The sequence below is a fragment of the Pteropus alecto genome, unplaced genomic scaffold (assembly GCF_000325575.1).
Source record: "Pteropus alecto unplaced genomic scaffold, ASM32557v1 scaffold14, whole genome shotgun sequence".
Taxonomy (NCBI): Eukaryota; Metazoa; Chordata; class Mammalia; order Chiroptera; family Pteropodidae; genus Pteropus; species Pteropus alecto.
The window spans coordinates 4,206,934-4,219,824 of NW_006436810.1; the positions used below are offsets into that span (position 1 = coordinate 4,206,934).

The 12,891-nt window shown below is 34.5% G+C and overlaps 1 protein-coding gene across 12 annotated transcripts in view; it reads right to left on the reverse strand.

Moving 5' to 3' along the window:
- The window catches only part of TCF4 (transcription factor 4), a 344,189-nt gene that overhangs the window by 49,037 nt on the left and 282,261 nt on the right, over positions 1-12,891 (reverse strand). For all 12 annotated transcript variants that reach the window (XM_025048142.1, XM_015590849.2, XM_015590847.2 and 9 more), the window contains one exon: positions 69-174. In XM_025048142.1, coding sequence (XP_024903910.1) covers positions 69-174 — 106 coding nt within the window. The remainder of the gene's footprint in view (positions 1-68; positions 175-12,891) is intronic.

Sequence of the window (12,891 nt, forward strand, 5' to 3'; positions counted from 1 at the left end):
ATGCGACATGAAAAGACCTAGGGAGACTCTGCCCAGTGGGTTTCCCCTTAGGAGAGGCAGCATCTTACCTTGCATGAAGAAGGAGCTAGGGAAAGTGCTGGCTGCTGGTTTCGAGGAAGGGTAGCCTGGCGAGTCCCTATTGTAGTCGGCAGTGCTTGCTGATGGAGCATAAACCTGAGGAAGGAGAGCCAATTTAGTTTTGCTGGCTGCATTGACCAAAGCATCTCAAGGTCCATTACTTTAGAACAAGCAGGAAAATAGGAAATTTCTACCCTGTCCATTCTAAATCTGATGAAAATCTAGAAACACTGCTCCTTTCAGAACACAGAAAAACAAAAAAACAAATGAAAATGCTCAGTGTATTTGTGTGAATGGGAAACCAGGTATGATATTTTCCAGCCACAGGCAAGAATATTGTGAACTATGTCTAGTTATAAATATGTCATATAATTCTGATAGGATTGTCCTGGGAATCTAAGCACCCTTTAAAAAAAATAAACATGAAAGGTAAAAAGAGAAAAACATGCATCAAGCCTCTTCCTCTTACTCTACTTTTCCATTAAAATTTTCACATTTAAGAGACAGATAAAGACAGAGACAGAGAAAATAAATGCACTATCCAGATCACAGAAAGTAACAAATATATCTTGGAATATTAAATTCCCATAGTGTCAGCTTTTTGCAGAGATGCGTGAAAAGGGCCATTAAAAGCCTGAATCTACAAAGACCACCAACACTCAGTGTATATACAGGAAGGGGTGGGGGTGCCCTCCTCTATAGTTCTTATTATAGTTGTACAGACAATAAACTTAAAAAGTGTGCCAAAATCCTAATTTACTTACATTTGTTTACTAATACTCATGAGACTTGAGGAAACAGTTTTTTATAAAAATAACCTGTGTATTTTCTTGTTGATGTTTCCTTTAAAGAAGGTAGCATAATAGAAAAGCATAAATTCATAAGGTATAGTTTAACTTTAATTGGTTTTCCCCTTGCCTTTTCTGCTAAATATAATTTTTTAATCCCCATTTTCTTTTGCTCCAAAAGTTCCTCTCTCCAGATGGTCGGAGAGACTGAAACACTGTCATCCTCTTGATGAAAATGGATACCCTCCCTGCCTCCATTTTGAAGCAGGCAGCGGCTCACAAAATTGGCAGTGAGCCTACAGTGATATTCACAGGTCACAGTAAAAGAGAAAGAAATCCACCAATAAAATGGCAACAGCAGGGTTACCAAAAAATAACTCCTCCCTCCCCCATTTTTTACAGTGCACATCAAATAAACACCCTAAGAAAAATTATATGATTACTCTCAGAACACCATGAATCAAAAACTAAGCATTAATACAAGGTTTAGGATTTCACAAAGGGTAGGTCCACCGAGACAGATGTGGGAAAATATGCACACACATATATACATCAAATAAATGCTACATATGCCCCACAGTGCCCTTGAAAATTGGGAAGTCCTAGAGATTGAACAAAATTAAAAACAAACCAGAAAAATCCATGCATACTTTAGAAAACAAAGATTTTTCCTGAGTCATGGAGGGATATATAACCTATATTTCATGGGATATATTTCATTTTATTTTTAAAAGTTTTTTTTTTTCCATATTTTAAATGTATGAAGCTATTGGCCTCTATTTCCAAAAGGCTTACAATAAGGGGGAAATTTTTTTCAAGCATCTTTAAGAAACAAAGAATAAAACTTAAGCCAGGAATCCCAAAACAAATCAACATTCTGTTCTGTCAAGGAAAACCCAGTATTTTCTTGAGAACTATACAACTAACAAACAGTTTGGGAAATACTACTACAATTTATTTAGAGACGGTCTTGACAGTAGACTAAAAAGATAAAAGAAAACATTACCTTCTAGGAAAAGGGGAACTTGAAAATTAGATCATTTCATTCTAATGACAGAATGAGCATAATATGACTATGATACACACACACACACACGCTATTAGCCTGTCAGCTATCTGGCCAGTCAGTATTGATATAAACTAAGTATACTATATGTTATCGTCAAATTTCAGAAATCGATATTTTTACTATAAAACTGAAAATAAACTAATATTATTAAATTATCAAATTATATTTTAAAATAATTAAATTAAATCATTTTAAGATAACATACAGTTTAATTTTAATTACATATTCTACTACGTTATCCTTAAATATGTACATTATTATGTCAACACCATTTGCTGGCACCTAAAAAGGTTCATTTTTTTCCCCCCTGATTTGGGTAGAATTATTTGAGATTTCTTTTGAGAGATAAAGACAAATCTTTGGTAATTTGACAATGGATTGTGATTGAGTCGAAGATCTGGGGGTAAGATCACTTACTCCAAAGTCATAAATGCTGACTGCATAAAAAAAGTTTTTAGGATATATTATATATACAATTTCTGCTTTTCTGACATTATAGCCAAATAAAGACTCTTTAGATAAGATGAAAATCTCTGTTAACAAAAACTAGGTCATTGTTTAACAGCTTTTTTAAAAAGGCAATTTCTGCATATTTTATAAATTTTCTCTATGTCATAATTTACAGATCAAGCATAATGTTATTCCCTTTCCATTTATATACTTCATTTTTGTCACTGTAAAAGTTATTTTTAAGGTAAATGCTTTACATATTTGTTTATGTAAACAAACATTACATAAAACTATGATACTTTTTAAAAGTAGAAATCAAAGAATTTACTTGGTTCAACCTTTCACATTTTAATTGTAAGATGATTCAATCACAGAATAGTCAAAGCAGCTGCTCAAGATATGCAACTTGATCAAGATATACAACTATCAATTGCTCTTTATTTTCCATTATTCAATGGTTACTTTCTTTAAAAATGGAGGTGGAGGTATAAGACAATATTTATAAAAAACGGAATGATCATAATGTTCATACTTCAGTTTATCCTTAATGTTCTCGCCCTTAATAACCCAGATGACCAGTGAGCTGCTTCATTATTTTTACTTTGGTCAACTATTTTGCTAATTTTTCAATCAAAATACTTCAGAGTATGGGTTTCAGTAAGGTATTTAATACAGATACTAAATTCAATGAGAAAAGCTCACCTCCATTTAATTTTAATTATTACTATTTTAGGTAAATAGAAAGTTAAATTAAAAAAAATAATAATGAAACAATAGCAAACATGCTAGATATCTTCAAATAGTTGGAATCATTTTTAACGACTAACACCAGAAAATCAATCCAATGAAAAATGAAATAAAAATCTCAAACTCTAGTTCAATATATTGAAGTGACTCCACTAATGAAACAAAGGCAATCTAAAGGGAAACAAAAATGTACACTTAATTTTTCTCTGATAAGGCAGCTTCGATCAAGGTGACTTTTGGCATCCCAATCCCTCCCACAAGAGTAACTAAAAAAGCGAGAAACTTTTGTCGCAAATTGTAAGTGGGGACACTTGGCCAAGGCTTGCAGGTTGCAAGATTTTTCTTAAAGTATTTGTTGAATAAAACTTCATGGAAAACTAACAGCGAAATATTGTTAATATTCAAAGTAAACAGCATTATCTTTTCTCTTACAATCCTGGATTTAAAACAAAATCGTACATGTTGAAATTCTGAGTTTAACAAAGTCTTCTAGATAACACTGAACCCTGAACTGATAAAAATAAAAAAAAAGTTTTCATTTTGCACATTTAATATCTGTTACAATTTGAGATGTTTCATCTAATGTTCTTAATTATCCTTTCTGCAGTCATCAAAAAAAAAAAAAAAAACCAACGATATATGTTCTTTTAACTAGAACCTCCGCCTATTAGAAAAGAATAAAAACCAAGGCAAAAATAAATAAATAAATAAAAGAAGGGCACAGCATGTACATGTTACTTTCCCTCCTAGATGTTTTTATTTTCATCTCACGGAGATTTACCAGTTTTACTTAGAGATTAAAAAATAACAATAATTACCATTTGTTTATGGCCTTTCGAGGAATAGCTTTCGTGTTAGGAACTCCATATATAATTTCAATCTCAAGGATTATACGGGATGGATATTATTACCAGTATTATTACTACTTCACAGGGCTGAAGTCTGGTGGTATGGCCTGGATCTGACAGCCAGTTCCACCATCTAATAACTATGCAATCTGGGGCCTGATACTTTAATCTCTCTGGTCTTCAGATTCCTACCTGTAAAATGGAAACGACAGTGCCTACTAAAGTCCTTGTGAGATTAAATTACGTAATGTGTGTAAAGAAACTGGAATGATGCCTGACACATACTAAGCACGCAGAAAACATCAGACAATAGTGTTATTGTTAGGCTGCTGTTGTGTTTAATAACTGGACAAAAGTGACTCAGGAAAGTTATGCCACCTTTCCACGTTAAAAAGTTAACAAGTGGTAAAGGAAGGATTTGAACAGGTTATCAAAGTCTATGTTCTTTCCATTAAAAAACAACTCCTTGCTCTTAAAGGCAAAAAAGTACAAAATATTTATAATTATCAACATAAGTGTATGCTTTGGCCATAGTTCATAGAAATATTCTTATGGGGGGGGGTCTCATAATTACCTTTTAATAAAATAAAACGTGGTAAGTCATGTTTATAGCGAAACCATTACATGTTAATGTTAATTGATTCCTGAAGTAGGAAGCTAAACTCTGAGGGGATAAAGAGAAGTGGCTACAGATCATGTATCATGAGGTGTGAAACTGAGGAGGGCTGGGTGATAGTCACTAGGTTATACAGTAATCTAACATTCCTACCCCTTTGTGATTCTGTAAGTATCACCTGAATATGTAATTTCCAAAGAGAATCAGAAAAACTAAACGGAGATTTTTCAGGCCCTTAAAGAGAGTTGCTGTGTGCCCCATGACGAGTAGGAAACAGCAAAGCAGAATGTGCCTCAGACGCCCAAGTATTAGTGAGGCTCACTTAATAGCTCAGCCCTTAGGAGATTTCACAGATATTCTAAACTGTGATAGTTAAACACTCAAATGCCAAGAGAAAAGAATGGCTCAGGGGCGGTGATACCTCCACATTCAGAAAGGTAAAATGAACACTGTAATTCTTCTATATGACCAAGTTAAAGGGAGCGGACTCATAAAGCGTGGGGGAGATATACTTAGTAGAGGCATCTCCAGATAATGCAGAAATAGATTTGGCAGGATGGTAGAAATTACCCAGCTCCGGAGCCAGACCGACTCTTCAAATTCCAGCTCTCACAATTAGCTGTGAGGACATAACAAAGCGATTTATCTCTCTGAACCTCAGTTTCTTCATTTGTCAGATGGGACTATTCTTGATTAGAGATAATACGTGTCAAACATAATTTCTAATCTGATGTAGGCACTCAATAAATGATATTATTTACATCTTGTTGTAAGTGCTACTTATTGCTTACAGATATTTTTAATGTGTCTAGAATGATACTGTCCATAGCCATTAGTAACATATGGTTATCTGAATTAAGCTTAATTAAAATTAAATTGAGTTAAATATTCAGTCCCTCAGTCACAGTGGCCACATTTCAAGTGCTCAATAGCCACACGCGGCCACTGGCTCTCATACTGGACATCACCAACATGGAACTTTTCTACCATGGCAGAAAGTTCTATTGGAAGGGCTGGTTTATTCATGAAGAATCCTACCTGGCCATGTGTGTCACCCTCTGTCAGAGCAGCTATCATAATAACACGAGCTCATTTAAGACTCGCTGTTCCCTTCAGGCTGCAAAAGTAAGAACTCTTCCAGTGGACTAGAGGGAGAGGCAAATTTCTATGTATCCCTAGTACCTAGCAGACTAAATGTCCTCACAACTAAATGTTGACATTATTGAATGGCAGAATATTTAGATTTCAGTTTTATTTATTGCTTTTAGAGTTCCTTATACATTATTTAAAGTCCTTTGTATAACCATCTACCAAAATTCTTTTTCTATCAAGTAGAACATTAGAGAAGAGTATCTGTGACCTCAGATTTCTGGATGTGTAGGAAATAGAAGTAAGAAACTCTTTAACTACAATTTTTCACTTGACCTCTAATGTCTTTGGCAAAAGAATTGTAGTTAAACATGGTGTGATCACTTTTCTTGGACAATAAAAGTCAAACAGATTTTTAACTTTTTCTGATCACATGTTTTCACATTATTGGTAATTGGGTCTCTCCATTCTACTCTATTTTTATTACTTTTTTTTTTATATATATATTTTGTATCACTTCTTTACAGTTGTTCCTTTCCCATTCGTGCAACCTTTCCACCTGCTGTCCTCTGTCTTGACTCTTGGCATCATACAGTTAAAGCTCAGAGGAGTTCAACCTCATCTTATAAAATAGCAAAAACAAGGTTAAAGGGCTCACCCAAGGCCCCTAACAGAGCCCAGGGCTCCTGACTTTTTGTCCCGTCCTCCTGGTACTCTCCTTTCTAAAGTTCTCTATCTTTTTTTTTTTTTTAACTTTATAACTTGTATATTCTGATGAACAGTAAAATGAGATGAAAGGTTAATAAATAGATTCAAGTAACAGAGTTGAGTGAGTTATAAGGTTTAAAGGCAGTGAATAATGCTCAGGAGTATATATCAGTAAGGCAATAATCAACCCAAAAGAGCAGAAAAACAAAACAAAACAAACAAAGGCAAACTAAAGGAATAAAAATTATTCACCTGATATGTTCTCAATATATATTATCAAGTCAAGGAATATTTACTAATGGAAAGAGATTGTACTTCATTTCCAAGTGATGGTTAAAGGCCAATTTGCATTATTATAACATAAATAGGAAATCTGTTTAGAGATAACACATAAATGTCTGCAGTATATGGACAGAGAGATGCTTAATTTTAAAAGGGAAAATTTCGGATGTGTGACCTGTTGAAATTGTGAAACTTTTATTTCTATTTAAATCACTTGAAGCTTTTATAGGAATTAACCAAATAGTTTTAAGTGACCTAAAATAACTCCCAGTATGAAGAATTCTTACTCCTCAAACTATCTTTATTGGTAGTCTAAAAATAATGTTTTTCACAATCATTTAAATGTGCGTAAATGTACCATTCATGTATATGATATTCATATTTTATTTCTAAAAAGTAATGACCTATCTTCACTCTACTATACTGCATTACAACATATACATGAAAAGGAGTATGTATATGATCCCTCTAAAAGAAATTCCTTGAATATGTAATATATTTAGAACACAAATCTATTTGAACATAAATTCCATACACCCCATCACAAATATCACATGTAATTTTTCTACCCTTTTAAATATCAGCTGAGTTTTGATCTGTTCAGGAGTAAATTAAGTCTGAAGCTAAATCTGATAAACAAGTTACAGCCAAGAGTTTTATCCTTCTCAGACACCAAATTTCCTGTTCTATGTTAAGTAGTAATACAACTGTAAGAATTTAAATTCCCCTTCTTTATTCGTATCTTTATAGATTAAATTGTATAACAGAGAGATATCAAAAAGACCCAAAAGCAAGCAACAGGAAGGGGAAGCAGGGCCTGAGTAAACCACAAGAGATCAGGAGCTACGTAAGGACAAGGGATGGGCAGACTGCAGCCCATACACTTCTCTACCAGCCTGAGGCAAGCTCAGGATGATACAGTTAAAGAGTGAGCTGGACCCATTTTTAAGCGTGTGCCTCCTGCATGCAAAGCATCCCAGGAGCTACAAAAAATCTGGCATTCTTTATGGCCCGGCAGCTTTACATTGTTCTTTCTTTTCTTCAAAGAGAAAGGCAATGATACTCTTCTTATATGTTATTTTTATAGCTAGCTGCAGTATATTTTTGAAATCTCTAAATCAAATTTCAAATTCGAAAAAAGAAAAAGAGTCCATATAGCCTTTGACATGTACAGAAATTTACAAGGAAGAAAAAAATCCTGCATCAATTAAAAAGACTATGACTTGCCAATAACTGTATAACAATATTATCGTAATTTAAATCCACACAGTGTGCTGTTATTTCAGAAGTATTTTCAATGTGTTATATTTGCAAGCCTGAGGAATAAAAATGTCAGGAGAGGCATGATTAGGTTCACTCTGCTATGATATCATAGATATAGCACGTTTGAGATTTTAAGTTGTTTTTACATATTATCCTACAACCATCTCAGAGATGTATGTAGGAAGTTACCAATTAGAAACAAAGAGGTAATTTATTATGGAATCACAGCTTAACACTCTCCAGAGCTGGAAAAGGACCTAGTCCCATTTCTGCCAGCCCCAAGCTCTTGTCACAGTTGTCATGATAAAATGATGACAATGATAAAAATAACTAACAGTTTATTTATGACACGCTAGACACTATTCCAGCAAAATTGTGCATATAATCGTTTTGTCTTTACACTAATCCTATTGTTTTAGTATCTCAATTTTATAGATAAGGAATCTGAGTCATAGAGAGGTTAAGTAACTTGCTCAAACTCGGACAGCTAAGTAAAAATTTGGGATTCAAAATCATATTTTTTTTTTTTTAGAGTTTGAGCTTTTAACCACTACTCTGCATTATCTCTTGATAGCAAAGGCTTCACTCCAGGATGATCACGGCCTCCAAACAAAACCCAGCTTTGCAGAATCCTGGGTCCCATATACTCCCTAACCATTTAGCAGCCAAAGGCCTGAGAATGCCGTTTCGCCTGGATGGAAGAACACAAGGTGATCTTGATCAGGGAAGCACAAAGGAGCTTCTTGTGTGCTGTTTCAAGAGGACCGTCCATCTATCTTCCAGACATGAAGTCGAGCACAGAGGCAGAAAGTATTAATACTCTTGTTTAATAACACTAAAGACAGAGGTTAAGTAATCTGCTGAGAGCTACACTGGGCTTTAATGGTGAAATACTAGGACGCTAAACTGATAAAAAGCACCATATGATTACTTAGAACATTCAAATGAAGTGTGAATATAGTCCCGTCTAATGTATACTAGCCTCTGGCTCCAAATACTTCTTTTTATTTTTTACACCTGCATTTCTCTTGCCCTTGGCACTAACTAAGCAGACAGTGTATGTTTGCTATTACTTTCAACGTGGTATATCATAGGAATGTCCACTGCCAACATTATTAGCACCTTGGCCCTCACTGAGAATGCCTTAAACTGATTAAGTTACACCTGGCTAAAGAACTCTTGAAACAGTTAATTGCGTAACATTTGGTCCAGGTGAAGCCGGACTTCTTCCTGGTTACATTCCTTTTGTTACTCATTCACATGAGAACTGGCTTCATCACCAGCCTCAGGACTGGCACACATAAAGGACTATAGATATTAAGCGCATCACAACTCTTTAGTATGTTCTAAACACCTAAGTTGTTTCCAAACTTTTATTTATTAACTTCTCATCAGAAATTAAAGGTAACGTTAAGAAGCAACTTATTATTTCTCTTATTATTTCTAGTTATCTTAAATCTTAAACAGATGTAACTAAATTATTTATATCTCTGTTTATAGCTACACATCACGTTCGTGATTGTCAATTATTTCTAATGGATCATCTCCCATCTCAATACTATTTTTGTCTCTTTGGCTACCAATTCTTTGCTTTATTTAGATGACAATTACTGTTTATCAGGAGGTGTTAGAACATCAAAATAGTGTTGGTTTTTCCTGCCAATATATAGCTCTGTGACCTCTGCAGGCATTGTTTCATCAATTAAATGAGAGAAGCATGTTTTTCAGATGACAATAAATTCTAAGATGCTACAATAAAAAGAGAAATTAATTTTAGGTTTATTCCAATGTCGATTATCATTAATTCTCCTATACCCCATTGAATGCTAAGTAGGCCTGCTGAGGAGAGGCAATTGCAGAAACGATAAGGTTCAAAAAAAGCATAATGAAAAAATGCGCAGGTGAGCTGTGAGCTGTGTGTGCAGTACCCGGCACAGCGTAGGCTCAAGTAATTACTAAGTGCATGCAAAAATGAATGATCAAACACAAGACAGACGTCAAACTAACATAACAGAAAGAAAACATTCATTGGTTCTGACAAAACAGATTTTAGCTCATTTCATTTCTCGATGTGTTTTAGGGCCGAGCTTTCTTTAGAAGGTGGAGGCAATTACCTATAATAGTCCATATTTATAAGTTCTGAAAGTACCATTCCCCACTCTTATCCCTTTGAACCCAGGTCCATAGGTTGATGCCTACAATCTAGTGCTGAAATCCTTCACTGGATGTTAATTGATGAGTTTTAAAAAGGGATCTAAATACGCTCAAATAAGTTTCAGTACCATTGGGATAAACAAATTAATTTCATTTTTCTGCAGACCTTAGTCAATGGATATTACTATAAGGGGTAAAAGCCTACATCCCTGGAAAAAAATTCCATGGCCATAAACGTGCTCTCCAACCATCTCCATTATCCCCCATCTTGGGAAATGCTGTTCCAGGCCGTAAGTTGTCACTACACTTAGATGTGATGACGTCTCACATCTTTTCTCAAGAAGTATTTTAAAGTACAAATTACTTTCTAGTTTGACCTTGTGCAACCCTATGTGTTCATCCCTCCTCCTCCAATCTCAAGTGCCTTTAGTGCTGTGTTTGCATATGATCATCACAGGTGGCCAGAGAGCCAAGCATTCCTCCGTACATGTTCCATCCCAGGAAGCAAGAGGGATTAGGAAAAAAGTTGTATGAGACAAACGCAGAAAGACATACTTTCAAGAACAGAGACCCAAGCAAGAATGAAAAGATAGCGAGACTAAGATTCTAACAGATATTGAAAAGACAAGCTGTATACTCAAAGAAACGATTCACAGAAGAAGAAATGTACTTCTCTAGATACCTTCTTTGACCTTGGAAGGAAATTAAAAGGAAATTTGGTGAAATTCTATGATTAATTATTATAAAAACTTTGTATCTCCACAGTATTTTGAATTATAAGGCCTTCCTGCATCCATTATTACCTTATTTAATAATCATTTTGAGGTATATTACCCACAACGTCAACCATCTCACCCATCTTATACATTAAGAAACAGAAGCTGAGAGAAAATGCCTTCCCTTCCCATGGCTCTATGAGGGAAGGTTGGGGTTATATCCTGGGTCTTTTCCCTCTAAATTCCAGGTCAGAATCGTTAGCATTTAATCAGAACATCCCTCCAAATCACCTACAATCCAAAGGATCTGGAGATCGAATTTTCATATTAGTAAATGATATCTACTAATGCTAAGTAGAGTTACAGACAAACTACACTGGATTTTGAAGCATCAAACTTAACTCTGGGTGCTTCAAACAGATGCCTTCATCTTCTGCTTACCAAGAGAATTGTTACGAACAGTGAGTTTTCAATCTGGTAGTTTTGAACAGGAATCATTGCCATGGTACGCTGTAAAATTATTATCCCATCCTCCCTTTCACAAAGCTGAAAAAAGTATGAGTTATCTTTTTTTCTCTCAAAACATATGGCCCTAACTACTTTGAACTGAAAACAAAAGCATGAAATAAACCAAATGTATAACTGTGTGGCACAGATTGAAATAAATTTTTAAAACGTATGCAAATTGTCAACATCTATGTCCAACCGGCCACCTCTCTACCCATTCAAATACGTACCCTGCCCCAGACCCTGGCCCAGGGCAAACTTTTAGGTAAAATCAGCCAGCAATATTTCACTGATTTAATTCATAGCAGAGCTTCTAGCTAGCACAAGGCCAGGTGCTTTGGTACATTAAAAAAAAAAGAAAATTAGGAGTCCAGAATTTTCATTAGGAGCTAGTTGAGAGATTTAAGATGTATAACAAGCAACTCGAAAATGTATGAAAGTGAGTAATATTTTGTATAAAATGTTTACTTAAAAGAAATGTAAAAAGAATTATCCCATTAGGATAGAGTTATTTAAAGAAAACTTCTTAAAGGAGGTGAGGAATAAATAAAGGGCCATAATATTCTTGAAATAGGACTGGGTAATAGAAGAACATGTGGCCAAAAATAAATAGTTCATATGTTCAGGCACATTTAAAATATAATTAAGTTGACTCTGTCTAATATTTAAATTTCAGAATTTTTTTCACTCGAGGTAGTTTTTCTTAATTTTAAAGGTCTGCTGCTGGTTAAGTCACATATATTTCTGGGATAATAAGGGCATAAATAAATATAAACAAGAGTAATTTCTTTAACAACAAAAATTACAGTAAGAATGCCCCTTTGATTTCCAAGAAATGAAACCTTTGATAACTAAATTACTTTGTTCAATTTTGAATCTTTAAAACAGAAATGTAAAATCCTGATGATTGCTTTAACCTTAATATAAGGGAAGAGGTTTAAATTCACAATGTTGATAAAATTAATGAGAAAATGTTTTACAAGAAGAGGCACACCACAGTTTTGCATAATAAAAGGCTCCAAATTGGTATCTTTTTTTTTCTTCCTTGATAAATTAGTATCTAGCCAGAACTTAAGAGAAATAAACAGAAAGGTTAAAAAGAAGCAAGGAATGTTCCTCTTTTTCTTTTTCCTGATGAAGAAACATCCAATAAATATGTAGTCCTCAGGGCACATTAGGTCCCGTGTCCAGAACTTTTTAATCTCTAGATAGATCTGGAAATTCGTTTCTCATCTCTTGATAGATAAGATATGTATATAGTATGTGTGTGTGTATGTTTGTATATAGGATAAAATTAAAAGTTTATAAAACTTAGAAGCAGCGAGATGGGAAGAAACTGCTTAATGGGTATGGGGGTTCCTTTGGGGATGATCAAAATGTTTTGGAAGTATATGCATGTGGTGGTTGCTCAACACTGTGAATGTGCCAAATACCACTGAATCATTCACTTTAATAAAAGGTTATTTTATGTTATGTGAATTTCACTTCAATTAAAACAAAACATTGTACCAGGCCCATAATTTGTGTCGTCCTTCGCACACACACACACACTTAGTGAGGAGCCATCTGTAGGGAA